The 26,231-nt window shown below is 30.5% G+C and overlaps 5 protein-coding genes across 5 annotated transcripts, besides 35 other annotated features; 1 reads left to right on the top strand and 4 right to left on the bottom strand.

Annotated features, from left to right (window-relative positions):
• Window positions 1-114: 114 nt before the first annotated feature.
• On the bottom strand, window positions 115-4,131 carry TA17375 (polymorphic antigen precursor, putative; the record flags this gene model as incomplete). Its single annotated transcript, XM_950443.1, has 1 exon — window positions 115-4,131. One exon carries the CDS (start codon window positions 4,129-4,131, stop codon window positions 115-117), a length of 4,017 nt encoding a protein of 1,338 aa, XP_955536.1.
• Window positions 4,051-4,119: a sequence feature (1 probable transmembrane helix predicted for TA17375 by TMHMM2.0 at aa 5-27).
• Window positions 4,072-4,131: a sequence feature (Signal peptide predicted for TA17375 by SignalP 2.0 HMM (Signal peptide probability 0.993, signal anchor probability 0.004) with cleavage site probability 0.950 between residues 20 and 21).
• A 448-nt stretch (window positions 4,132-4,579) lies between these two features.
• TA17370 (uncharacterized protein) lies at window positions 4,580-9,124 on the bottom strand (the record flags this gene model as incomplete). The annotated part of the gene is made up of 1 exon (XM_950444.1): window positions 4,580-9,124. The coding sequence occupies one exon, from the start codon at window positions 9,122-9,124 to the stop codon at window positions 4,580-4,582; it is 4,545 nt and encodes a 1,514-aa protein (XP_955537.1).
• Window positions 5,960-6,028: a sequence feature (10 probable transmembrane helices predicted for TA17370 by TMHMM2.0 at aa 20-42, 55-77, 83-102, 107-129, 149-171, 192-210, 274-296, 972-994, 1004-1026 and 1033-1055).
• Window positions 6,047-6,115: a sequence feature (10 probable transmembrane helices predicted for TA17370 by TMHMM2.0 at aa 20-42, 55-77, 83-102, 107-129, 149-171, 192-210, 274-296, 972-994, 1004-1026 and 1033-1055).
• Window positions 6,143-6,211: a sequence feature (10 probable transmembrane helices predicted for TA17370 by TMHMM2.0 at aa 20-42, 55-77, 83-102, 107-129, 149-171, 192-210, 274-296, 972-994, 1004-1026 and 1033-1055).
• Window positions 8,237-8,305: a sequence feature (10 probable transmembrane helices predicted for TA17370 by TMHMM2.0 at aa 20-42, 55-77, 83-102, 107-129, 149-171, 192-210, 274-296, 972-994, 1004-1026 and 1033-1055).
• Window positions 8,495-8,551: a sequence feature (10 probable transmembrane helices predicted for TA17370 by TMHMM2.0 at aa 20-42, 55-77, 83-102, 107-129, 149-171, 192-210, 274-296, 972-994, 1004-1026 and 1033-1055).
• Window positions 8,612-8,680: a sequence feature (10 probable transmembrane helices predicted for TA17370 by TMHMM2.0 at aa 20-42, 55-77, 83-102, 107-129, 149-171, 192-210, 274-296, 972-994, 1004-1026 and 1033-1055).
• Window positions 8,738-8,806: a sequence feature (10 probable transmembrane helices predicted for TA17370 by TMHMM2.0 at aa 20-42, 55-77, 83-102, 107-129, 149-171, 192-210, 274-296, 972-994, 1004-1026 and 1033-1055).
• Window positions 8,819-8,878: a sequence feature (10 probable transmembrane helices predicted for TA17370 by TMHMM2.0 at aa 20-42, 55-77, 83-102, 107-129, 149-171, 192-210, 274-296, 972-994, 1004-1026 and 1033-1055).
• Window positions 8,894-8,962: a sequence feature (10 probable transmembrane helices predicted for TA17370 by TMHMM2.0 at aa 20-42, 55-77, 83-102, 107-129, 149-171, 192-210, 274-296, 972-994, 1004-1026 and 1033-1055).
• Window positions 8,999-9,067: a sequence feature (10 probable transmembrane helices predicted for TA17370 by TMHMM2.0 at aa 20-42, 55-77, 83-102, 107-129, 149-171, 192-210, 274-296, 972-994, 1004-1026 and 1033-1055).
• A 1,908-nt stretch (window positions 9,125-11,032) lies between the features above and the next one.
• On the bottom strand, window positions 11,033-15,613 carry TA17365 ((subtelomeric) ABC-transporter protein family member, putative; the record flags this gene model as incomplete). Its single annotated transcript, XM_950445.1, has 1 exon — window positions 11,033-15,613. The coding sequence occupies one exon, from the start codon at window positions 15,611-15,613 to the stop codon at window positions 11,033-11,035; it is 4,581 nt and encodes a 1,526-aa protein (XP_955538.1).
• Window positions 12,317-12,385: a sequence feature (11 probable transmembrane helices predicted for TA17365 by TMHMM2.0 at aa 141-160, 175-197, 286-308, 323-345, 392-414, 445-467, 838-860, 901-923, 977-999, 1003-1025 and 1077-1099).
• Window positions 12,539-12,607: a sequence feature (11 probable transmembrane helices predicted for TA17365 by TMHMM2.0 at aa 141-160, 175-197, 286-308, 323-345, 392-414, 445-467, 838-860, 901-923, 977-999, 1003-1025 and 1077-1099).
• Window positions 12,617-12,685: a sequence feature (11 probable transmembrane helices predicted for TA17365 by TMHMM2.0 at aa 141-160, 175-197, 286-308, 323-345, 392-414, 445-467, 838-860, 901-923, 977-999, 1003-1025 and 1077-1099).
• Window positions 12,845-12,913: a sequence feature (11 probable transmembrane helices predicted for TA17365 by TMHMM2.0 at aa 141-160, 175-197, 286-308, 323-345, 392-414, 445-467, 838-860, 901-923, 977-999, 1003-1025 and 1077-1099).
• Window positions 13,034-13,102: a sequence feature (11 probable transmembrane helices predicted for TA17365 by TMHMM2.0 at aa 141-160, 175-197, 286-308, 323-345, 392-414, 445-467, 838-860, 901-923, 977-999, 1003-1025 and 1077-1099).
• Window positions 14,213-14,281: a sequence feature (11 probable transmembrane helices predicted for TA17365 by TMHMM2.0 at aa 141-160, 175-197, 286-308, 323-345, 392-414, 445-467, 838-860, 901-923, 977-999, 1003-1025 and 1077-1099).
• Window positions 14,372-14,440: a sequence feature (11 probable transmembrane helices predicted for TA17365 by TMHMM2.0 at aa 141-160, 175-197, 286-308, 323-345, 392-414, 445-467, 838-860, 901-923, 977-999, 1003-1025 and 1077-1099).
• Window positions 14,579-14,647: a sequence feature (11 probable transmembrane helices predicted for TA17365 by TMHMM2.0 at aa 141-160, 175-197, 286-308, 323-345, 392-414, 445-467, 838-860, 901-923, 977-999, 1003-1025 and 1077-1099).
• Window positions 14,690-14,758: a sequence feature (11 probable transmembrane helices predicted for TA17365 by TMHMM2.0 at aa 141-160, 175-197, 286-308, 323-345, 392-414, 445-467, 838-860, 901-923, 977-999, 1003-1025 and 1077-1099).
• Window positions 15,023-15,091: a sequence feature (11 probable transmembrane helices predicted for TA17365 by TMHMM2.0 at aa 141-160, 175-197, 286-308, 323-345, 392-414, 445-467, 838-860, 901-923, 977-999, 1003-1025 and 1077-1099).
• Window positions 15,134-15,193: a sequence feature (11 probable transmembrane helices predicted for TA17365 by TMHMM2.0 at aa 141-160, 175-197, 286-308, 323-345, 392-414, 445-467, 838-860, 901-923, 977-999, 1003-1025 and 1077-1099).
• Window positions 15,614-17,521: 1,908 nt separating the features above from the next.
• TA05590 ((subtelomeric) ABC-transporter protein family member, putative) lies at window positions 17,522-22,099 on the bottom strand (the record flags this gene model as incomplete). The annotated part of the gene is made up of 1 exon (XM_950446.1): window positions 17,522-22,099. One exon carries the CDS (start codon window positions 22,097-22,099, stop codon window positions 17,522-17,524), a length of 4,578 nt encoding a protein of 1,525 aa, XP_955539.1.
• Window positions 18,779-18,838: a sequence feature (12 probable transmembrane helices predicted for TA05590 by TMHMM2.0 at aa 140-162, 175-197, 289-311, 318-340, 397-419, 440-462, 579-601, 837-859, 900-922, 976-998, 1002-1021 and 1088-1107).
• Window positions 19,037-19,096: a sequence feature (12 probable transmembrane helices predicted for TA05590 by TMHMM2.0 at aa 140-162, 175-197, 289-311, 318-340, 397-419, 440-462, 579-601, 837-859, 900-922, 976-998, 1002-1021 and 1088-1107).
• Window positions 19,106-19,174: a sequence feature (12 probable transmembrane helices predicted for TA05590 by TMHMM2.0 at aa 140-162, 175-197, 289-311, 318-340, 397-419, 440-462, 579-601, 837-859, 900-922, 976-998, 1002-1021 and 1088-1107).
• Window positions 19,334-19,402: a sequence feature (12 probable transmembrane helices predicted for TA05590 by TMHMM2.0 at aa 140-162, 175-197, 289-311, 318-340, 397-419, 440-462, 579-601, 837-859, 900-922, 976-998, 1002-1021 and 1088-1107).
• Window positions 19,523-19,591: a sequence feature (12 probable transmembrane helices predicted for TA05590 by TMHMM2.0 at aa 140-162, 175-197, 289-311, 318-340, 397-419, 440-462, 579-601, 837-859, 900-922, 976-998, 1002-1021 and 1088-1107).
• Window positions 20,297-20,365: a sequence feature (12 probable transmembrane helices predicted for TA05590 by TMHMM2.0 at aa 140-162, 175-197, 289-311, 318-340, 397-419, 440-462, 579-601, 837-859, 900-922, 976-998, 1002-1021 and 1088-1107).
• Window positions 20,714-20,782: a sequence feature (12 probable transmembrane helices predicted for TA05590 by TMHMM2.0 at aa 140-162, 175-197, 289-311, 318-340, 397-419, 440-462, 579-601, 837-859, 900-922, 976-998, 1002-1021 and 1088-1107).
• Window positions 20,843-20,911: a sequence feature (12 probable transmembrane helices predicted for TA05590 by TMHMM2.0 at aa 140-162, 175-197, 289-311, 318-340, 397-419, 440-462, 579-601, 837-859, 900-922, 976-998, 1002-1021 and 1088-1107).
• Window positions 21,080-21,148: a sequence feature (12 probable transmembrane helices predicted for TA05590 by TMHMM2.0 at aa 140-162, 175-197, 289-311, 318-340, 397-419, 440-462, 579-601, 837-859, 900-922, 976-998, 1002-1021 and 1088-1107).
• Window positions 21,167-21,235: a sequence feature (12 probable transmembrane helices predicted for TA05590 by TMHMM2.0 at aa 140-162, 175-197, 289-311, 318-340, 397-419, 440-462, 579-601, 837-859, 900-922, 976-998, 1002-1021 and 1088-1107).
• Window positions 21,509-21,577: a sequence feature (12 probable transmembrane helices predicted for TA05590 by TMHMM2.0 at aa 140-162, 175-197, 289-311, 318-340, 397-419, 440-462, 579-601, 837-859, 900-922, 976-998, 1002-1021 and 1088-1107).
• Window positions 21,614-21,682: a sequence feature (12 probable transmembrane helices predicted for TA05590 by TMHMM2.0 at aa 140-162, 175-197, 289-311, 318-340, 397-419, 440-462, 579-601, 837-859, 900-922, 976-998, 1002-1021 and 1088-1107).
• A 1,678-nt stretch (window positions 22,100-23,777) lies between the features above and the next one.
• Window positions 23,778-26,117, top strand: TA05585 (SfiI-subtelomeric fragment related protein family member, putative; the record flags this gene model as incomplete). The annotated part of the gene is made up of 1 exon (XM_950447.1): window positions 23,778-26,117. One exon carries the CDS (start codon window positions 23,778-23,780, stop codon window positions 26,115-26,117), a length of 2,340 nt encoding a protein of 779 aa, XP_955540.1.
• Window positions 26,118-26,231: the final 114 nt, after the last annotated feature.

Below are 26,231 nucleotides of genomic sequence, written 5' to 3' on the forward strand. Positions count from 1 at the left end.
GCTTCAGTGGTTTTATATTACAATAGTTAAAATTTGAAATCATGACAGTATCACTAAATTATTTAAAATCAGCGAAAAGTCATGAAAAAGTGATTTAGACTAAGGGTACAATGATTAAGAACCTGAAGATTTAGATCTATAATGTTGAACAAGTGATGACAAAGTTGAATTAAATACTTCCTCACTACATACAGTCCAAATACCATCATCCATAACTATAAATTCAAACTTCCTTTGTTTCTTAGAGACCTTTTTAATAATCTGCAAAAGAACAGGACTACCATCCTTCAAAAATGACCTTACCCTAACACAAGAACCATTTGGTTCAGTAGAAGTCCAAACAACTGCATTTCCAACTGATATTTCAGTGATTGGTGAATTTCGTCTAGTTTCGACATCATCAAAAGGTACACAAAGAGCGTGATGCCCTTTTCCAAAAGTAAATCTTTCCTTATCGAAAGGTTCTAATAATTCAAGTCTTGAAACATTTTCAGCCGTTTCTTTTTCGGGAGTAGATGGTTTTGGTTCTTCGGGAGGTGTAGAAACAATATCGGAAGTATCCTCAGGAACTAAAGTTTCTGAAGATGAAGGCGGTTCTGAAATATCCATTTCCTGTTGATCCAATGGTCCTAAAGGTTGAGATACTTCGGTCGTTTCCGAGGGTTCCACTGGATGTTGAATTGATATTGGTGATGATGTCGGTACAGGAGAAGGTAGTTGTCCTAGAAGGTCATTGTATTCTGCAGTAAAAACATTGTAGTCAATCTCCCTCCATTGGTCTCCTTCTAGTCTTAAGAAAACTTCCTCGACAAATTGAGTGTGGTCTTCTTCTTCAAGTCTAGCAAGTAAGGCAATATCATCCTTCATGTAAACAAACAAACTTCTTAGATTGATGTGTTTAGGAGCAGTCCAAATAAGTGTGCCCTGAGTACTAAGAGTTCTCAAAGATAGTTGAGTATCAGTGACCCGATATTTGTAGCAAGTAACTCGGTCATCCATTTTCGAAACGATTACCCTAGGGTCGTCTGTTGATATATCGTAATCAAATTGGGTGGGCCTGACAGAATTCTTAGGAAGTGTATGCTTGTAATACTGGAAAAACTGTAAGAATTTAGAGTAAGGAACTGGCCTCCAACCATTTCTGAATATTAAATGGTGGTCAAATGAATAACCATATATCGAGTACTCCCTAAAAGCCAGAAGCTTTGGAAGAGAATCGTGATAACATAAGTACATGCTGTGTATGTATCTGTATAAGTTTGGACAATAAACCCTAGCTCTGTCGAAGAAAACACTCGCCATTAATTTAGTTTTAGAAAAAAACGATCTAATAATTAAATTGCCATTAATATGCGTGTCATCATCAAAATCAGTGCTCTCACTTAAAGAAGGAAGTGTGAAAGCTGTACGAAGATACTCAAAATCTCTTATATGGGAAAGTAAATTTTCAAAACCATTAGAACTCAAAGTGTGCCATGCACGATTAAAATTTGAAATCGATTTCATAAAACCTCTTCCCGGAGTAATAGCCAACTGAGCGACAATTGGTCTGTACTCATAATAATATACTGTAACATGAGTAGCTAAATCAGTACTAGAGCCCATCCACATAATCTCAGGGCCGAAACAGAGAATACCAAAATATCCTTTGTGATTGTGATAGGTAATAGTTACTAACTTTTCTTTTCTAGTAGTTAATGGATTGTAATTTGCCGCATCAGTCAAGTCCAAAATCGTTACATCATCCACCGGTATAACATTAGACTCAAACGCAGCTCTTAAACTAAGAATGTTAGCTTTAAATTCATCCTCAGATATAGATTCAACAAAATCCTCATTAAAAAGAATGAATTCAATATTCTCAGAACCATTCAAATATGAAAATAATTTCAATAGTTTGACAGAACCTGCATGGAAGTATACAGAGAGCTTGAGGCAAAAGCCATTTGATAAATTTGAAACCCATAAAATTTGATTACCATAATTAACCTGTTGGAATCTACGACCATTATTCGGAATGAAAGTGGTTTTTAAAACATATTCATCAAAACTGGAATACTGAGGTACAGTATGATCATAGTTTAATAAATCAAGGATTTGCATTTCGTAATTCGTACTAGGATCGTCTGATTGAGAAGCTTCTATCATGATTCTGTGATTATCATTTTTATAATTATGGAAATATTTTTCAACCAACGTAGAAAATTCTAATTCAGACTCTACCCTGAAAACGGTACTTCCAACAAACCTAAAACAAATGGTATTAGTTGAGTCCGCAGTACTTATGAACAATTTTACCAAGACAATACTCTTTAGATGTTCGTCAAAATGGAATTGAATTGATGTACATCTATCGTTTATAGATTTCCATAAAGTATATTTGCCATAATTTACGATTCTAACATAATAACCACTTAAAGGAACAATATAAACAAGATCACGGTTTTGTTTAATATATGACTGTCTAATTTCCTTTTTTAAATCAAACAAAACGTTAGCTTGGTGGTGAATCTCAGATTGAAATTGAAAGAAAGTGTTGGTGAAGGTTTGGTAATCCATAGGAACTAAAACCCCCTTAGAATCGAAATATTTTTCATGTTGTTGGCCATTTTTGTTTACACCTACCGTCACCAAAACATTTGTGGAACTAAAAAAATTCATAGTAACATGAGTCCAATTTTCACCCTGTTCCTGAAAGACATCATGAGTGCCATGAATTAATCTGACAAGATTATAACCTTGCAGGGGAACAGGAGATGTGTACTGTACTCCATCATGAAGCATGCTGTATTGGTTATAGAGATTCAAATTGTTATACATGTGAGTAGAAAATGAGATAGTATTATCAAAATTAGGTCCAGTCTTCCAGCTGTCAAATAGTTGATTAAAGTCTTGGTATGAGCAAAGATATAGTCTTCCAAAATTTCTAGCAAAATAAATTCTCCTTAGGCCGATTCTGTTAAAGAAAATGGTTAACAAAACAATCAATTTATTTCTTAAAAACATTTCAACCTTAATCAGCTTAGCAGATCTTCTATTATTCCAAAGAGTATATCCTGATTCCACTATCTCAAAAACAGAAATTCCTTCATTAGGATGAACTGTAAGAACTTCATATTCATGACTGTTTTTTGAGTCTACGGTGAAAGAACTAGTAATTTTATTTAAATCTAAAACCTTCGAATTGGGAAATGGAGGTGTACGAGGAACGAAAGTTATGGGAGTTGAAGGTCGTTCCATTGGAGTCGCGACAACAATTTGATCAAGTAAAGATGAGTCTGGTGGTCTTATAGGCTGTTGTAATGCAGTGTAGGTAAGATCAACTGGCTTCGGAGGAGAAAAGGGTGTAACAACAGGGATGGGAGCTGTTGGAAGTTGTTGCTTCTTAAGAGATTCCTGATGATAATTTTTACTTGAATCTAGAAATTTTTGATTATTGACTTCTTTCCATTTTCCTTCTTCTAAAACTAAAAATATTGTTGGTTTAGGAGTTTCAAAAGATGCTTCCAATGTTTTAAATTCATTACCATCTCTATAACCTTTAAAAGATAAAATTGGTTCATCAGATTTTACTAATGAATCATTTGCATGAATAATGAGATGTAAAAAAAACCCTGTTTTGGGCCTAACTGTTGTATAAGGAACTTCATAAATAAGTTCTGTCGTTATATCGAAAGCCTGAAAGTTAATTTGTCTCTTAACATCAACATATGGTGTCGTAGAAACAAGAGCGTTGTTTACTAAAAAGTGTTTATAGGACGCGTGATTTTCCTCTGTTTCAGTGACGAAACCGTGTTTATCCCATCTGTAAAATAAAATAGTTTCATTTGTTCCATCGGTTAGAATTAGTTTGGCTAGTTGGGGAACTAAGTACAAAGTTTCAAGATGTAATGATACTATGTACCATATAAGTGATAGATCTTCAAAAATGACTACTGGCCCAAGAACGGCCCTGTGTAGTTTTTTTCCTTTTTTGGGACTGAATTCGAATATTTTGTAAGGATTGGGAGCGGGCTTAGTAGGATCTTGATCTGGATTATATCTACCTATATTTAAGGTAATATGTTTAGTTGCAAAGATTGCATTAAAGCAGACGATAATGATGAACAGGCTAACAAGTTTAGAAGCCATATATAACAAAATTATTAAGAAAACAATACATAATATTTAGATTTGTATGAACCCAGAAGTGGGGAAATAGATCTTTAAAAAAATAATATTTTTACTTGTTACTATTACTTACACATTTTTAACATGCTTTAAAAGCAATAGTTTTCCATTATATAGATGATTTGTAAAAGATCTTCTTTAAATTTCAGTTTTATTCCCCATTAACATGTGTAGTGGACTGAATGTTTAGAATTAATTTTTGTATCCCAGGCTTACAATTATATTGATAATCATGATCTTAATTGTTCTCAAGGTCATAATGTGTTATAATCAAGTTTTTCCAGAATAACTAAGTTGTAATAAATAGATTTGCGTTCTACAAATTATCTCAACGGTCTACTCCACATTGTCCTAGTTAATTCTAAATATATAAATATTTAAAAATAATTATTAACTAGTAATATGAAAATTATTCATTCAAAACATTAATAACTCTTAACATATTAACCAAATCACCAGATATGTGAAGTCCTTGCCAACGGATCCACTCTCCTATCAGAAACCTGTCATATTTGAAAACCTTATATATCATGGTCTTTTCCATGTCAATGTTTTTACATATGCTTAGAAGATCTTTTATAACTGAAGATCTGACTCCAAAAGTGTGAGATCTGATCGATTTAGCTATCTTGTCCAGTATGGAACTGACATCCTTACTTTCTGCAAATTTGTTCTTTTTTGACAAAAGTTTGATTATTTCGAAGTTTTCAGGAGTATCTTTCAGTGTGAAAGAAGTCAGAACGAACTTTATGAGCTCATTCATGATCTCTGAAACGTCGTTGTGGGCAAAAGCTATGTTTTCAAACTCACGGCATGTTTTGGTGACTATAACTTTGCAAAGGTCATTACGGTCAAAAACAGTATCGCAGTTTTTCAGTTTCTTGGTTCTCCAATCATCGTATGACTTCAAAAAAGACTCCATTGGCATTTTATTAAATATATCCGTCAATGAGAGCTTCCTCTCATCCCTCCTGGATCTGGTTTCCTTAACACTAGTTGAAGCCTCAGGTTCTTCGGACTCATTTGAGTATATTTTTTGGAGATATACTTTCCATTTGTCTGAATATGACTTTTGATATAATTTAATCAACTTCTTGGATTGCACTGACAAGAAATGCTTGTGTGTTCTATTACTTGAATCAATTAGTGATAGTTTGGGGGCTTCAATCAAGCACTTATTTTGGAATTCAAAGAAGTGTTTTAGCTTATTTATTGAGCCGATATCATAACCATTTAACTTGGCTTGCATCTGAACATCTTTTTCAATGGCTAAAATAGCACCTTCCCTAAGACGATGTAACCTGTCGGTGAACTCAGATATCTTTGAACCAAGGGACCATGCATTATAGAGCAAGTCGATGGGATAGTTAACATTATCTTCGGAAGATAATACCATAAATGAGTGGTCAGTTTGTTTTAGATGATAAAACGATCTAAAATTCAAAAGACCTTCAAGTTCAAGCAACTTAGCGTCGAAAACTGAGGATTTTATGTTTTCTAGGCACTGATCTTCCGTAAAAATATGTGAGCTCGACTCAACTAGATTGTACTCTATATTTAGCTTTGATGTAAAGCCGAAATTGAAGGGGTTGTATATATCTCTGTCCTTTGATATTCCGAATAGATTGTACATTGAAAGCATATCCATCTTGATGAAGGAGACGAAGCCTTCAATCCACCAGAATAGTGTGGGTGAATTAAGGTACTTGGAACCTGGAAATAAGAGTCTGAACCTAGAGTAAAGATCAACGAACTGTTCAAACAGGAACATACGATAGTTAAACCACTGTGTCAACCATGAATACAGAATCGATAGTATAATTCCCAAAACAATGGCCAGTGATATGTAGAAGGCGCTATCTTTGTCGAACGTTGAGAGGAATCCAAACGACGAGTTGAAGAAGTACGAGGTGATAAAGGAATATAACACAATAATATACATGAATTTGGTCTTGTTGGGAATATTCCTCAAATAAGGAATAAGTCTTGAAAGATAAATTAAAAAAAGACAAACGAATGTTGAAAGGAAAAATAGGTAGAACTCCCACCTCTTGTAATCCGACACTCTTCCGATAATAGTTTTTTTGTAATGCGTTATCATCTTAGAAAGGGATTTACTTGGCTTAATCAGCATACCCATTCTTGTCCCTCGAATTGATTTGTACATATTAGTATTCTTTTCATTTAATTCGCTCAATTGATCTTTCAATGATGAGCTTAGTGTTTGAATGCTGATTTTAGATTGTTGATTCAATGTACAAACAAGTGAAGCTGTTGTACATACAGAATCACACAGACAACAAATAAATTTACAAAATTCAGAACTGTGGGTACAACCATTTGAGACAGTAGATCCACAACATTGAGACGCAGTTGTAGAACATGTCTTTAACTTACCAGCTGAACATTGTAACCTTTTGTAATAACCTTCTAACTTATCATAATCAGCAATGAAGCAGACAGAAACACTAGTAGTACCAATCTCATTTATTATCATTTCAATCAAGCAACAAACTTCTCTCATGCAACATAGCAACTGCCTCAAACACGGACATAATCCAGCCTCATTTAAACAAAAGGAACAAGAACTCGATCTTAGATGACCTGGTGGTAATAGGCTATTCATTAAATTTGAAAATTGGGAATATATGGTTCCAAATACTGTTAATACGTTAGACTCTGATGGCGATGTATTGGATTCAGCCAAAGGGGGTATTCCTTCGATATAATATATACCATGGTGAAACATTGATGGATATCTAAAGGATGAAAAACTAGCAAGAACTGATATTACATTAGCAAGTATTGAATCACAATCTGTTGGTGTGTCGATGGCCAATAAAATGAGAGTTAAAATATCATCAACTCTGGAATTAAATCTGCAACAAAAACAGATCGACTGCCCTATACAACAACAATTTTTCAAATCTTTTGTGCATTCACAGTTCCCTTTTTCTTGAAGAAAATCAGAACACATGAAATCTCCGAAAAATGAAGCCAAGAGTATTATGGCTCTAGTGAGCGACATTGGAGGCATTACGTCAATAATATTCTCAAGATTATTTCCCATGAAAATGTCTGAAACTTTTTTCTGTTTCGCATGTAACTTGCTAATACATTGAACCATTTTACAATACATAACACAACTACATTTAACGGGTTTAGTATCTTTTTCTTCTTTGGCATGTTTGCAGGTACATCCATCTCTGAATTTACCACAGACAATTCTTAGCCTATCACAAATGCACTTCATGTATTTGTGAAGTAGCAAATACTCGTCAATAAGTCTGGCATAAAGCAAACATATCACAAATCTCATAAGGAGTTCCTCTAATATACCAAGGGAATCCATCATCTGGTCATAATCTACTTCCTTGCTATCTAATAACAAAGAACAGGTGTTGATGTCGTAAAGGAGTGCATTACAGTCTTCAACGGTTGCCTTAATTGCGTTCTCCAAGTAACATTTGATTTCTTTGCAAGTTTCACTGGTACAACAACAGGTTCCAGCACAGATAAAAATAGTGAAGTCACATTTTTGATTACAGCAACAACATAAGAACATGATAACTGATAAACAGCATATGGTTGGAGAGGTACAGTGTTTAAAAATTTCCTCCAACTTACAACATAACACATTTAAATAATTAACAAGTGAACAAACTAGCCATAATAGAATGTACTTGTTTCTCTTAATCGTTTTGTAATGTTCTTGTGGGTGAGTGAGGCCGGTGCAGCCGAGAATAAAGTATTCATCCAAGTTGAAAGGGTCCTCATTTCTAATGTCTGTAATTGTTGAATACATCGACAAGACGTTCAAAATGCGACTAGTATCGAAATTATCGTATTCCTCCCATTCACACCAAAATCCATAAGGAAGCGACTGCCAGGCTTGGGGATCTCTGAAGAGTCTAACACTCAGCGAATTGGATAAAACACTTATATCTTCTCTGACATCTTGATGTATTTTAAGTTCTGGATTTAAGGGAGCCTCAGGTCTGTATTTCATCATATTGCAAATTGACCTATACAATGAATTGTATGTGTACCCTCTTTTCTTAAAGGACAGAACATCAAAGCTGTCAAAGAGGTAGAATAGAGCAGAGACGATAAGGGAAACCAGGAATTGATAAAACTCTAGCTTGAATGAATCTTCTCGTTTGACTGAATGCATAACTGGTAAGGTTAAATTATTTAACATTGGGGATAGCGACCAACAAAAGCATGCAATTGAAAAAATCCAGGTGTTACCGATAAATGTTGGTTTAGTGAGTGGTGGAGGGCCATTTGCGATGAGATCTTCATCCTTCATTTCAATGGGTTTAAGTGTGGATGTTAGAAAGGAACAAATTAGTGTTATGAGTGTGAATGATATAAAGAGTCTGTTATACATTTTTAAGGTATTTTGGCTATCAGAGTATGAAAAAATTTCCCCGGTGGTAAGTTTAATTAAAATGTTCACGAGTATCCCTGAGGTGAAACAGCCTGTTGAAAATGCAAAGAATCTAGATTGTGGTTTGTTGTCAAGAAATATGAAATCCTTTGCAAACATTAACTTAACTGATGACATGAGAAGCCCGTGTGATGACAGGGAAACCAATACTACAAAAAACAGGGAAAGTTTACCTACGAACAAATAATTGTTGGAGAGAGAATAGACATAAAAGGAAGAAAGAAAGTAAGAAATGAATAACATCCAACTCCATATCTTGCAATCAGACCCATGTCCTATAGCCATAGAAATTGAACAAAAAATCAATCCTATTGACAAATTTAGTCTTCTCAAAAAAAAGGAGATGCTTTCTGCGTCGTAGATTGTAATGCCCAAGAACCTCAGGTAAACAAAGGAATTCAAATCAAGCATAGGGTATATGATCAATGAGCTCAGGCCCAAAAAGAAGAAAGTTAGGTGAGTATTGATGAGAGTATTACCCTTTGTTGAATGGGATACCATTATCTAGAGGAAGTCTAGAATACAAGTGTAAATTAAGTCATATTGTACAATTTTATGGGTTAAAAATAATATATATAAATAAAATTAAGGGTTAAACCATGAAGTAATTGGTCAACTATTTTACAAACTCTTGAAATTTTTTAAATGACACTAATGAGAAAACACACATTATATTGTACATAAAATTATTGGAATAAAGATAAACTACATTTTACAATACAACCATTTTAGGTTAGTTTGTGAGGAATGAAATGAGTTTTATTAACTTCACAAATTTTTATTAATCGTTCATTATCAAATGTTAAAGAAATTGAAAATAAACAAGAATGATAGCAGTTACTTTAAGAATTACTAATACATATTTAACTAGCTTGTATTCACTTGATATTAAAAATTAGGGGAAAACATAAATCAAATATAGAATCATATCCCCATCCATTTAATAATATATATAATTAAATAAATTATTCTTTTGAATTTTATTTTTAACACAATATCTCTATAAGAAAATTATCTTAATAAATTATTTTCCTAATCCATACTTGGCATACAACATGTGTAAAAAATCGATATCAAATAAATACCTAAACTGGTACCTTAATAATAGTCCCATCACCAGTCATAATTTAAACTATCTTAAAACCTTTAATCTAGCTATACATTTATCAATTATATCATACCATTATCATGGTTCTACCTAATCTAGGTAGAAATATATATACTAAATATATATTCAATTAATACAGTTATCATTAATGTTGATAAAAACCAACTCCTAATGACAATTTCGATAATTCTTAAATACCAATAATAGTTCATTGGTATTAAAAAATAACCCTTGGAGATATAATCTCTGTCTAAAGGTAAATCATTAATTAAGTGAAAACATAAATGTATGTTTTTATACATTATTTGGAGAGATATAATAACGAAATTGATTGTGCTGTTATTAATTCATTGAACAAACACTACCATTATTAAAGGAAAATAATATTAAAAAAATAATTTTCGATGCTTATTATGATTAGTGACCATTACTGGGATTATAATCTATGGAAATATGTTAAGTCTATGAATTTAACAAGAGTAGGATATTATGATTCAGAGGCTGAAGTTATTGGAGATCATGTAATTAATAATATTAAATGGTATTCATATAATGTTTTAAAGATTAGTCCTGAGGATATGTCAAATTTCCTTATAGTTAAATATTTCTATAATGAAGAAATAGACAATATATGTGCATACTCCAACACATTGTATAAATATCATGCTACCAGACATTGATATGATTATTTTTATGACTGGAAAATAGCAAAAAAACGAGTAGAAATAGTTAATAAAGAAACATTGGCTGAAAAGGATTTAAGAGACCTGAAAAAATATTATAAATTAACAATAAACGTTAACGTATTTGATTTTGTATAATATAAAATATAACATGAATATTTGTTAAGTAATAAAGATTAAAATAATTTCTTAATATAAATCACATAAAACAGTACACATTTAAAGATAAATAGAGATATGTAGTTATATCAATAATTATACTCAATCATAAATTATAAAGTATGATTCAAAGATAATTAACCATAAGTATTAAATAATATTCCCCATGAAAAGGATTCTTAATATAATGGAATATATTTTATAATATGATTAATTTACAAATATGTACTTTCTATGATTGATTTAATATAGATATTTAAATCATAAAATAATAAATTAATACACATCTTAAATTCACTTGACACCTTAGGATCATATCAGCTTAAATGTCATTTTTAAAACTAGTAATAAATAATGAACTATAATCTTTTAAAAATTAAAGAACATATATATTTATGTATTAGACTGAAAATTAATAACACAATGCCATTAGGCATTATTAAATATTACTGCATTAGGTTAGTTTGAATATTTATTGACAATCTCCTCTATGATGTTTGATATCGATTCATTTTTGGATACTTCTGAGGCCTTACATGTCTTTATAAGTTTACCATTATGCATTACCCAAACTGATGTACAAGATTTAAGGACTTTGGCATAATGTGCAGTAACAAAACAAGTACAATGTTTGAAATATTTGTCCAATAACTCGTAAATGGGTATTCCAATATCTTGAACCTCAGATCCGTCTTCTGAACAATTATCAGATGGAGGTTCATCAATGATTAACATCCTATAGAGATGTCTGTATAATACTAGTTTGGCAAACCAAAGTGTTCTGAGCTGAGTTACGGATAACATAGTACCTACTGAGCTAAGGTCATCTAATGTCATTGAACTTTCTTCAGAGAAAGGCTCCTTACCCTTGTTAAAGGATTCTGATTGGTCTTTGGTCTTCTTCAATTTTAGGGGTTTGGGCATAATTATAGTATCTAGTTTTCTTCCACCATGAAGGTTATTAACAAACTCAAGGAGACCACAATTATGGAGAGCTTCATTAATTTCATCATCTGTAAATAGTCTCCTTGGATCCAAGAACCTTCTAATAGTCCAACCCTTGAAAACAAATGGAAGCTGAGGAAGTACACCAATAACATGCCTAATGAGACTCTTGGGAATGTCTTGTAAATCTCTGCCATCCAGCAGGACTTGACCAGATCGATGCCTTACGGCATTTTGCAGAACAGATAATAGAGTTGTCTTACCAGCTCCAGTTCTGCCAATGATTCCGATAATATCTGACCTAGATGTTGATGCATTTATATTATTGAGGATAAGACCTTCCTCATTCATATCAGATGTGGTATACACACAAAGATGCTTCAAAACTACACCACTATGTTCAGATGGAAGATATTTGCAAATGTCAGTAATGTTAATTTTTGGATTGTAAAGCATCCTCTTTATTAAATTGGGTTTAGTCTCTTTGAATTCAAGTGCTCTTCTCTTAAGTAACATCTTTTTATTCACTTGGTCCTCAAGTTTGCTAGAATTAATAACTATATCCTCTTCATTAACATTACGGAACTTATCAAATACATACTTAGTGCCAGGTGGAATAAAGCACTGGAACCTTCGAAGTGAACACATAAAAACTTGTAACCAAGCGAAACAGAATGAATAATTGTTGAATGATTTAATAACACTGCTACTCAGTGATAGACCTAATCCAAAGTAACCAACATTCATCTCGGACTTTGTAAACTTATCAAATATGATCAGAGCTGTGAGGAATAGAGCTGTTGTAAGAGAGAATAACCAATTAAACAGAACTGAAGTCCAAATTAAAAAAGAATATACTAAATACCAACACCTTAATTTGTAATCATTTCTTTCAGTAATATCGTTAATCAATTCCCATTCCTTTTTAAAACTTCTGTAAATGGGTGATCCCAGTATAGCATTTTCACAAGACGTGTTAATATGTGACATAGTTTCTAGTGATCCCAACTGAATGTTCCTGCATGCTATAACAAATTTTGATACAATAAATTCAAAGGCCAATACCAATGATACAAAAATAAATGGAATTGATAGGGGAATTGTATAGAATAGTGTTCCAATGGCTATGATTGTCTGAATGAATGATAAAAATGTAGTACATATCATCTCTCCAATGCATTCATCAATAAAAATAATATCTGAAGAAAAATATGTTATTATTTGATTAATCTGTTTCTTGATTTTGATTACTGATGAACTATTCTTAAACACTGAAGAAAGACAATACTCATGAATCCTTCTTGATGCCACTAGACATGATACAGTAAATAATAGGGTTGACAATAAGGAACAAACAATAATAACTGAGACAATGATCAACATTACGTTCAGGGCAGAATCGCTGTGTGATCTAACTTCTGACATGTCAACTGAGACTCCATCTTCATAGTCAGCTGTTTTCTTGAACATATAATCTGTAAGATCAGTTGCGAGGATGAATTTGGAGTTGTCCATAACGCTTGATGCCAGCGAAAAGATTATGAACAAAACAAAGGCAAAACCAGCTGCTTTGAAATATACTAGGTATGGATTAAATTTATCATTGGCATAACATTCTTGGATGATAGATGTTAGTGAACGTCTATATTTCGATTTCGTTACATAATTCCTCAATAAACTGGTGGTGGAACCCGAATAACATAATTTTAGTAAATCCTTAGTGAAGAAATTTAGCTTGTATGGAACTGATGGTGATGTGATATATTCAAAACCGTTCGGTGTTTTTTTGTCCCTAAAGAAATCAGACAAATAACAATAGAAATAAACGTATTTATTATCAATCTCGTATATGGTAATGTTTGGGAAGTTTTTAGTATCAGATGGTGAGATACATTTATCAAGCAATGTTATTGATGATGAAAGGATAACAGCTAAATCATCCTTAACAAGCAAACCAGTCTTAGAATTGAATAGGTTATGAAATACAGTTCTAGATACGTATGGATCTAATCCATGGAATTGTGAATCAAGGCACATCAAGAATGAACATTGGCTATTATAATCCTTGTTAACTTTACTAAATATAAGATATGCATAAATTGCTCTAGCCATCTCCATCCTAACTCTCTGACCACAACTGAGTGAATGAGCACTATCTGAAACAACTCTGAAGTCACCTCTCTCCCAAGATAATATATCAGATTCAAGTTCAAGCCCCTTGATGACTGAGTTATATATATCCTCATCAAATCTATGTCCAAATGTAATGTTTGATCTAATGGTTCCTTCTTTTAGCCATATATATTCAGAAGCATAAAATATAGGCATTGATGTATGGAGAGGAACTACAGCCATTGAACCACTGACTAGTGTCATTTCACCCAGTACAGACTTGATAAAGTTAGATTTACCACAACCTTGAGTACCTGTAATTATTGCAATTTCACCCCTCTTAAGCTGGAAATTAACATTCTTCAAATAAACCTCATTATTCTTATTAGCAAAATCCTTCCTGTTGTTGACCCATGAGAAAGAAGCATCCTTATACAAAACTACGACATCCTTGTCAATCTCTTTAGTTACATCTGGAAGTACGGATGACATCTTTGTAGAGCCTGTGTGTTTGTTATCACTAATGTAAAAGTTAGGAGAACAATCGATAAGATATTTTTTAACTCTGTTATATGATATGTAGGCAGTGGCTAATCTCCCAAGTCCATAAGGAAACATGAACATTGAGTTGATAATCCTGAAAAATATGTAAAATGATGACAAGAAACCTCCAACGTCAACATCTTTAATAACTTCTGCATCTCTAACTGATTTTACAAAATAACTCATCAAGACATAGAATGAAATATTGCTAAATATAGCATATAAGGATTTATTGAACAGTATTAAGAATATTCTAACCAAAATTAACATTAGTTCACTATTCCTAGTCTCAGTAATAATGTTAATGGCAATATCATCATAAAGTAATTTGTTTATCAGAGGTAACTCAGATATAATTTCAATACATTCTGAAATCCTATAATCCTTTATAAGACAAATAAAGTGAAACAAATAAGTATTTATGATCTCAACAACGATCATCAAGAATGTGAAAAATATTCCAACTAAGAACAGGACCCATACATTAATCTTAATCTGAGTCGAAATTAATACAATTCCATAAATGAAATTTGACAAGAAGTTGACAATTGGTATTAGAGATTCAATAAACAAAGAAACATAATAACAATCATAATACTCAAACGTGAACATGTTAGGAGTAATATCTTTGTTTTGGAAACGCCTGGCAGGACAATACAAAGGATTTTTTGAACAATCAGAATCAGGAGAACAACTATGTAGAACATTGTTACAAACATTCAAGAAGTTTGATCCATTAATATTATTATAGAAGTTGCGCCTATGAGATAAGCCATGTTGAAACACAGTAATTGCAATGGAATATTCCCATATACTTTTTAATCGATGAAGATAATAAGTGAAATTCTGGATCAATAATCCATCTATAATTTGTAATCCTATTATAGCAAATAAAAACAAAAATATCTTAGCTAGAGTAAACGACTTAGTGTTTAATGTATCAAGTAGATGCTTGATAAGTAATGCAATGCTCATACTAAGTACATTAGTAACCACAATGCCAAGTAAACCAAATAATGTTCGTTTCCAAAATGTCAAGAACAATGCACGAAGGAGAACAGATCTAGGTGGTTTGGTATTTGGGTGTCCATATTGGCTAGTTTCATATGATTCCAGACTTAGTAGACCATCGCTAAGGTTCTTTGAAAAAATTGGTTGCCAATGTAGAATTTGGTCAGCAACAGGAAGTGGATGTAACTTATATGGCTCTACATATTGTTTGGAAAGAAGATAGACCCATTTAGTTAACCAGTGAAAGAAAAGGAATTTCAAAACACTGGTGGAATCATAATATTTAAATTTTAAATAAAGAGACTTGTTTTTAAAATAGGTCTTGGAGTATGATTTACTTTCCCAGTAATGATGTTCAGAAACAGGTTTATCATGGTCATCTTGGAATCTCTCATTGAATAATTCAGAGAAGTTACGATGTTTTCCCATTCAAATATGTATGTGAAACAATATAATTTAAATATTTACGAGTGCGATATTAATGCGATAGATTTGTAATTGCGATAATTGGGATAGGTGCGATGTTATTAAAATTAAACATTAGCCATTATTAGTTGGTAATGTTTTAGATATCCCGAAATTAAAGTAATCATTGAAGTGAGTATGATAAATTTTATGATCCAGTATTTTTAGAAACAGTATCCTAAATTTGAAATTTTAAGAATAAAGAAAGTGTAATGTATTATCAGTGAGAAGGTATCAAATAATGTATTCTGAAATATTAAAAAAATTATAGCATGTTAGTGAATGTGAAATTATATATTGTTTGAATAATTGTTAATATCGTGTATTAAATTAAACAATTAAAATTATGTAAAAAATAAACTAATAATAAAGAATAATGATGATCCCAATAATGAAAATCTAAATATATGTGAATGCATTAAAATTAACTTAATAAAATAATCATAACCCTTAAACAAGATTTTATAATAGATTTTTATATAATTAAAATGATTTAAACTATTATATCTAATATTTAAGTTATACATTACCATACTAATCCACTTATTCTAACTTAAGTAGCAATAACTTATATTAAAAAGTAATTAATAAGTCAATCAACATAGCAAAAATAAATTCTTTTTGAAAAAAATAATTTGACTTAATAGTCCCCTACTTACATATACTTATTCGTAAAATACATTTTTATTCATTTTATTGACTGGTCTGATGATAATAGAAATATGAATATAATCCTCAAGAATCTGAATATGAAGTTGATAATAATTCTTAAATACCAATAATAGTTCATTGGTATTAAAAAATAACCCTTCGACATATAGTCTCTGTCTAAAGGTAAATCATTAATTAAGTGAAAACATAAATGTATGTTTTTATACATTATTTGGAGAGATATAATAACGAAATTGATTGTGCTGTTATTAATTCATTGAACAAACACTGCCATTATTAAAGGAAAATAAAATTAAAAAAATAATTTTCGATGCTTATTATGATTAGTGACCATTACTGGGATTATGATCTATGGAAATATGTTAAGTCTATGAATTTAACAAGAGTAGGATATTATGATTCAGAGGCTGAAGTTATTGGAAATCATGTAATTAATAATATTAAATGGTATTCATATGATATTTTAAAGATTAGTCCTGAGGATATGTCAAATTTCCTTATAGTTAAATATTTCTATAATGAAGAAATAGACAATATATGTGCATACTCCAACACATTGTATAAATATCATGCTACCAGACATTGATATGATTATTTTTATGACTGGAAAATAGCAAAAAAACGAGTAGAAATAGTTAATAAAGAAATATTGGCTGAAAAGGATTTAAGAGACCTGAAAAGATATTATAAATTAACAATAAACGTTAACGTATTTGATTTTGTATAATATAAAATATAACATGAATATTTGTTAAGTAATAAAGATTAAAATAATTTTTAATATAAATCACATAAAACAGTACACATTTAAAGATAAATAGAGATATGTAGTTATATCAATAATTATACTCAATCATAAATTATAAAGTATGATTCAAAGATAATTAACCATAAGTATTAAATAATATTCCCCATGAAAAGGATTCTTATGATGGAATACATTTTATAATATGATTAATTTACAAATATGTACTTTCTATGATTGATTTAATATAGATATTTAAATCATAAAATAATAAATTAATACACATCTTAAATTCACTTGACACCTTAGGATCATATCAGCTTAAATGTCATTTTTAAAACTAGTAATAAATAATGAACTATAATCTTTTAAAAATTAAAGAACATATATATTTATGTATTAGACTGAAAATTAATAACACAATGCCATTAGGCATTAAATATTACTGCATTAGGTTAGTTTGAATATTTATTGACAATCTCCTCTATGATGTTTGATATCGATTCATTTTTGGATACTTCTGAGGCCTTACATGTCTTTATAAGTTTACCATTATGCATTACCCAAACTGATGTACAAGATTTAAGGACTTTGGCATAATGTGCAGTAACAAAACAAGTACAATGTTTGAAATATTTGTCCAATAACTCGTAAATGGGTATTCCAATATCTTGAACCTCAGATCCGTCTTCTGAACAATTATCAGATGGAGGTTCATCAATGATTAACATCCTATAGAGATGTCTGTATAATACTAGTTTGGCAAACCAAAGTGTTCTGAGCTGAGTTACGGATAACATAGTACCTACTGAGCTAAGGTCATCTAATGTCATTGAACTTTCTTCAGAGAAAGGCTCCTTACCCTTGTTAAAGGATTCTGATTGGTCTTTGGTCTTCTTCAATTTTAGGGGTTTGGGCATAATTATAGTATCTAGTTTTCTTCCACCATGAAGGTTATTAACAAACTCAAGGAGACCACAATTATGGAGAGCGTCATTAATTTCATCATCTGTAAATAGTCTCCTTGGATCCAAGAACCTTCTAATAGTCCAACCCTTGAAAACAAATGGAAGCTGAGGAAGTACACCAATAACATGCCTAATGAGACTCTTGGGAATGTCTTGTAAATCTCTGCCATCCAGCAGGACTTGACCAGATCGATGCCTTACGGTATTTTGTAGAACAGATAATAGAGTTGTCTTACCAGCTCCAGTTCTTCCAATGATACCAATAATATCTGACCTAGATGGTGATGCATTTATATTATTGAGGATAAGACCTTCCTCATTCATCTCAGATGTGGTATACACACAAAGATGCTTCAAAACTACACCACTATGTTCAGATGGAAGATATTTGCAAATGTCAGTAATGTTAATTTTTGGATTGTAAAGCATCCTCTTTATTAAATTGGGTTTAGTCTCTTTGAATTCAAGTGCTCTTCTCTTAAGTAACATCTTTTTATTCACTTGGTCCTCAAGTTTGCTAGAATTAACAACTATATCCTCTTCATTAACATTACGGAACTTATCAAATACATACTTAGTGCCAGGTGGAATAAAGCACTGGAACCTTCGAACTGAACACATATAAACTTGTAACCAAGCGAAACAAAAGGAATAATTGTTGAATGCTTTAATAACACTGCTACTCAGTGATAGACCTAATCCAAAGTAACCAACATTCATTTTGTAGTTTGTAAACTTATCAAATATGATTAGAGCTGTGAGGAATAGAGCTGTTGTAAGAGAGAATATCCAATTAAACAGAACTGAAGTCCAGCTTCCTAAAGATGTTGCCAAATACCAACATCTTGTTTTGTAATCATTTCTTTCGATAATATCGTTAATCAATTCCCATTCCTTTTTAAAACTTCTGTAAATGGGTGATCCCAGTATAGCATCCTCACAAGACGTGTTAATTTGTGAAGTAGCTTCTTGTGATCCCAGTTGAATGTTCATAAATGACTTAATAATCTTCAATGCCACAAATTCAAAGGCCAATACCAATGATACAAAAATAAATGGAATTGATAGGGGAATTGTATAGAATAGTGTTCCAATGGAAATAGCAGTCTGAATGAATGACAAGAAAGTGGTGAAAAACATATCTCCAGCATATTGATCGATGAAATAAATATCAACTGAAAAATATGTTATTATTTGATTAATCTGCTTCTTGATTTTGATTACTGATGAACTATTCTTAAACACTGAAGAAAGGCAATACTCATGAATCCTTCTTGATGCCACTAGACATGATACAGTAAATAATAGGGTTGACAATAAGGAACAAACAATAATAACTGAGACAATGATCAGTATTGTATTCAGGGCAGAATCGCTGTGTGATCTAACTTCTGACATGTCAACTGAGAGACCATCTTCATAGTCAGCTGTTTTCTTGAATATATAATCTGTAAGATCAGTTGCGAGGATGAATTTGGAGTTGTCCATAACGCTTGATGCAATTGTTAAGACAATAAAAAGAACTAAAGTGAAACCAGCTGCTTTGAAATATACTAGGTATGGATTAAATTTATCATTGGCATAACATTCTTGGATGATAGATGTTAGTGAACGTCTATATTTCGATTTTGTAACAAAACGTCTTCCAGACTTTGTAGATAGTGAATAACATAATTTTAGTAAATCCTTAGTGAAGAAATTTAGCTTGTATGGAACTGATGGTGATGTGATATATTCAAAACCGTTCGGTGTTTTTTTGTCCCTAAAGAAATCAGACAAATAACAATAGAAATAAACGTATTTATTATCAATCTCGTATATGGTAATGTTTTGATATTCAGTTAATTTTGATGTTGAGACACATTTATCAAGCAATGTTATTGATGATGAAAGGATAACAGCTAAATCATCCCTAACAAGCAATCCAGTCTTAGAATTGAACAGGTTATGGAATACAGTTCTAGAAACATATGGATCTAATCCATGGAATTGTGAATCAAGGCACATCAAGAATGAACATTGGCTATTATAATCCTTGTTAACTTTACTAAATATGAGATATGCATAAATTGCTCTAGCCATTTCCATCCTAACTCTCTGACCACAACTGAGTGAATGAGCACTATCTGAAACCACTCTGAAGTCACCTTTCTCCCAAGATAATATATCAGATTCAAGCTCAACGGCTTTGATAACTGAGTTATATATATCCTCATCAAATCTATGTCCAAATGTAATGTTTGATCTAATGGTTCCTTCTTTTAGCCATATATATTCAGAAGCATAAAATATAGGCATTGATGTATGGAGAGGAACTACAGCCATTGAACCACTGACTAGTGTCATTTCACCCAGTACAGACTTGATAAAGTTAGATTTACCACAACCTTGAGTACCTGTAATTATTGCAATTTCACCCCTCTTAAGCTGGAAATTAACATTCTTCAAATAAACCTCATTATTCTTATTAGCAAAATCCTTCCTGTTGTTGACCCATGAGAAAGAAGCATCCTTATACAAAACTACGACATCCTTGTCAATCTCTTTAGTTACATCTGGAAGTACGGATGACATCTTTGTAGAGCCTGTGTGTTTGTTATCACTAATGTAAAAGTTAGGAGAACAATCGATAAGATATTTTTTAACTCTGTTATATGATACATATGAAGTGGCTAATTTCCCAAGTGCATAAGGAAACATAAACATTGAGTTGATAATCCTGAAAAATATATAAAATGTTGACAAGAAACCAGCCGTATCAATTTCAGTAATAACTTCTGCATCTTTTACTGATTTTACAAAATATCTCATCAAGACATAGAATGATATATTGGTACATATAACATATAAGGATTTATTGAAAGCCGTTAAGAATATTCTAACCAAAATTAACATTAGTTCACTATTCCTAGTCTCAGTAATAATGTTAATGGCAATATCATCATAAAGTAATTTGTTTATCAGAGGTAACTCAGATATAATTTCAATACATTCTGAAATCCTATAATCCTTTATAAGACAAATAAAGTGGAATATAAAACTATTTATGATCTCAACAACGATCAGCATGAATGTGAAAACGGCACCAAGTACGTACAATACCCATACATTAATCTTAATCTGAGTCGAAATTAATACAATTCCATAAATAAAATTTGACAAGAAGTTGACAACATATATCAGTGATTGTAAAAACATTGAAATGTAGAATGGATCCATGATTTCAAACGTGAACATGTTAGGAGTAATATCTTTGTTTTGGAAACGCCTGGCAGGACAATACAAAGGATTTTTTGAACAATCAGAATCAGGGGAACAACTATGTAGAACATTGTTACAAACATTCAAGAAGTTTGATCCATTAATATTATTATAGAAGTTGCGCCTATGAGATAAGCCATGTTGAAACACAGTAATTGCAATGGAATATTCCCATATAAGCCTTAATCGAAGAAGATAATAAGTGAAGTTCTCGATCAATAATCCATCTATAATTTGTAATCCTATTATAGCAAATAAAAACAAAAATATCTTAGCTAGAGTAAACGACTTAGTGTTTAATGTATCAAGTAGATGCTTGACAAGTAATGCAATGCTCATACTAAGTACATTAGTAACCACAATGCCAAGTAAACCAAATAATGTTCGTTTCCAAAATGTCAATAACAATGCACGAAGGAGAACAGATCTAGGTGGTTTGGTATTTGAGTCTCCATATTGGCTAGTTTCATATGATTCCAGACTTAGTAGACCATCGCTAAGGTTCTTTGAAAAAATTGGATACCAATGTAAAATTTGGTCAGCAACAGGAAGTGGATGTAACTTATATGGCTCTACATATTGTTTGGAAAGAAGAAATGCCCATTTAGCTACCCAGTGAAAGAAAAGGAATTTCAAAACACTGGTGGAGTCATAATACCTAAATTTTAAATAAAGAGACTTGTTTTTAAAATAGGTCTTGGAGTATGATTTACTTTCCCAGTAATGATGTTCAGAAACAGGTTTATCATGGTCATCTTGGAATCTCTCATTACATAATTCAGAAATATCTCTACGTCTTCCCATTCAAAGAGGATATAGAGATAATAGAATTAAACTGTTATGACCTTATATTTAGAATTATAAAACTGGTCTCTAAATGGTAATTAAGATTGAATTCTTAAACGTCTGATAATCGATGGAATGTCAAATTAAGGGTTTATGACAATTATTAGTAATGAGAAATACGATAAGTAAATATTAGTCTCATTCAAATAATAGGGTTTAGGAGTATTCTGAGATAATTGAAATCATTTTAACTCAGTAACTTTAAAATGTTAGTCCAATGTTGATAATAGGAAACTAAAGTTAGAACCCAGAAAAGTGGTAATGGTGTAGTCTTCCGCCAATACAACGTATGTATTAGTGAAATTTATGAAACTATAAAGAACACAAATAATTATTATATGCTACAAAGTAAAGTGTCATCAGAGACCAGAATTAATTGTCAAATATAAGAATTTCTCATCAAATAGCCCCAAAGTATCAACCCCAATAATTATAGAGTGTAATAACAAGTTGACAAACAAAATAAAATATAATTTATACCAACAATCGAAGCCATAAATAATATTCTATATCTCCATGTTATTTTATTAATTTATGTCCGAATTGTGCAATTATTTTCCTAATCCATACTTCCCATACAACATGTTTAATAAATCTACTATATAAATTTAATATCACCATATTGTTACCTATATTATTTTTCATTTATTATCATTTTTATTAATTAACTATTTTGTATATTTATAATATTTCTAATAACAAACTAAATCATTATTAATACACAGTATATTATTCATTCTATTTAGATAGTTCAAATCTGGAATATTATCAATTTCAATAATAATTTGTTATTTAAATTCTTTACAAATTTCAATAGAACAAATTTGTAATCCATCGATTCTTCCTCGAATTATTTTATTTACTAGATTTTGCTTTTAAATATATATATTCTCAATTTTAACTAATACAAAATGTATTACAATTTATATACAAATTTCAACTTAATTCTTACTTTTTTTCCAATTTTCTTTTAGTCTTAATTACCCATCTAGTTTATTGTGCTTGATGTTTCATTCTAATGGATTAATATGAACGGAACCAATATCAACTAACATTAATTATAAATATATTTTTGGTTATACAATTTACAACCAATTATATATAACTAATGAATAATCTACTTTGATTAAAATCCTTGACATTGATAGTGTAATATATAAAAATAATTTTGTATGAACCAAATATATATTATATGTAACATTTAATTATATAAATCGGAAAATGATAGTCAAATGATTATTTAATGAAATTATGTAATATTTTTCTTAAATCGTAGTTATTTTACACATTAATTCAAATCAAGTTTGAAAGAATAAATAGTCAAATATTTTAGAAATTATTAATTATTGTAGAGAATAGTTTTTAAAAAAATCCAATACATTTATTTTTTAACACATAATAAATTTATCTAAATAAATCACTCATATAAAATAGCACTCTAAAACTGTGATAATCAAGTATATAGATCCATAAGATTAATATTAAATTATTATATTTGTTATTTATTATACAATACAACTGAAAGAAAATCTTTAGATAATTAATAACTTTCATTGAATTTATATATTCACAAGTATTTTTTAGAAATATATTTCAAAATCTTTATATTTTAATTACTCAAGGTAATCAAATAATTATGAAAATATATTTGAAATCTTATAGATCAATTATCTTTGAATTTTATCTATTATTTATTATAGTTTGTCAGATAAGACATTTTGTAAGTTGTGCTGATCATTCTATTGGAGCAGTAGGAGGAAATGATAATACATTACCTGAAGAAACAGATACATCAAGTGTATATATTCTTAATATCAGCTTTGTTGAAATAAATGAACTCTATTATCATTTCGCAGATGGAAATTATGAATCTTTTTGTCGTAAAAACAATAATTTGTTCAATAAAATAATCAAATCAAAAGTTATTGGTAGTAAGGAAATTTGGGAATCAAAAGATAATAATCATTGTAAGTCTGTAAGAACATTTAAGGCTGTAAATGGACATAAATACCTTTGTATTATACTAGAGTCAGATGATTTTGTATTTCTTAGAAAATTAGGTAAAGGAAAACCCTACGAAGATATTACTCATACTAGAATCAATTTTTCAATATTGAAATTTTTTTTCTTTGATAAAGGAAATTTTTCAGAATTTGTAATAGATAAAACAAAAATAAATATATATAAACTGAATCTTGTTTATGAATTTAAAGATGGAGTGAATTGTCATAAGATACTTTACTCGGATAGAGTAGTTTATGAATATGAATTAAATCCAGAGTTTGGATTGTTAAAGGGAATATACCTAGATCTTTTAAACAATGATTTTAATATTGTTAACGAAAATGATACATCAAAGAAATTAGATATGGAAGCTGGTAAGTCAATTCCACAAAATGTACCAATACATCCTAATCATTATCCAAAGGAAATTAAACTAATTGGATATCAACCTGTAGATCCATTTGATCCATTTAATTCAGCAAATTTTTCTGAAGTTTTTTCTGGAAGATATAGTGTCACCATGGCTGAATTAGAATACGAATATAGCATAAGTTCTATAAAATGTTCCATGGTTAAATATAATGATACTACCATTTGGGAAAAATCTCATGAATCAAATATTTATCCAATATCAATGAAATTAGTTAGACTAAAAAATGTTATATTACTTAGGTTTGCGGATCACTTTATTAAATTAATACTAAAGGATAATCAGTGGGAATCAAAAATATATCATTATGAAAAAAAACTACCTGAAGATGAAACTATTGGTGCCGTAGGAGGTGAAGCTGCTCCTGCTGTATATTTGAGTCCAGAAGAATTGAATGCTGTTTCTCAATGTAAAAAAATTGATATAGACCTTGAAAAATCTATAATTAACGATTATATTGAACGTTATGAAGATATTGAAACATCGAATGGTGTTTTTCAGGCAAAAGAAGGAAATGTATTTAATTCAATAGTATGTAGTAATGAATTAATTTGGCAAGCTAGTGAAGGAAAATTTTGTAAAAAAATAGTTGTACAAAGTTTTAACATAAAAAAATGCTCATACGTATCAATTTTCAATGTTGATGGTACTATAACTCACTACAAAAAAATCGATAATGTTTGGAAAGAAGGAGGAACTGCAATTATATTTTACTTGCAAGAACAAAAATCTCAATATATATATAAATGTGAAATGAATGATGGTGTTCTTATTTTTACTACAACATTCAACTACGAAATATTAATGGTAAAAGATGATAATCAAAGAATATGGCAATCTAAAAATAGATCTGAAATGGTAGTAAAAATTATAAAAAATTATGATCCTTTAAGAACAGTTACAAATTTTAGTTTATACCTTGTCAATGGAAGTATAAAACATTTTGAAAAAGTTGAAAAAATATGGGTAGAAGTGGACAATAAATCATTATTAGATATTGGAGTCAAAAAAACAACATTCAAATTTGAATATCATGATGGACGTTCATACAAATCATATTCTCGTAGACAAAACTTTTTAATCCAGAAGGTTGTGAAGAAATCCCTGGAGATCTGGGAATCTAAAGAGGATGATCACGGACTCAAGGCAATATTGATGGGTTCTGGTAAGGATGAGAAATTCCTGTCAATTCTCCTGCAAAGTCTTAACTTTGTACTTCTTAGGAAGTGTGGTCAACGTAGGCCATGGGAAAATATCACACATACAAGACATAGAATGAATGATATGAAATTTCTTAAATCAGATGGTACAGAAATTGACAAGACTGAATATCACGTAGACTTATTAAAGACTTCATTCTCATACATATTTAAACCACAAGTTGAATGTCACACAATTAAACATAATGATAGGGAATTATGGAAATATGATGATCCAGAAACCAGAAAAAGATATCCAACCAGTATAAATCTTGAATTGACTACAAATGAACTAAAACTTAAATTTGATTACAATATAGAAAAAAAATTAAATATAACTTAATTTCATATCACTGATAAGAGCAATTCATGTCTTTAATGACATTTAATTATCAAATACTACTTGATAATATATTTTAATGTTTATAATATTTAGTAATTATAATATAATGGATAG

This window comes from Theileria annulata, chromosome 3 (assembly GCF_000003225.4).
Source record: "Theileria annulata chromosome 3, complete sequence, *** SEQUENCING IN PROGRESS ***".
NCBI classification, from domain to species: Eukaryota; Apicomplexa; class Aconoidasida; order Piroplasmida; family Theileriidae; genus Theileria; species Theileria annulata.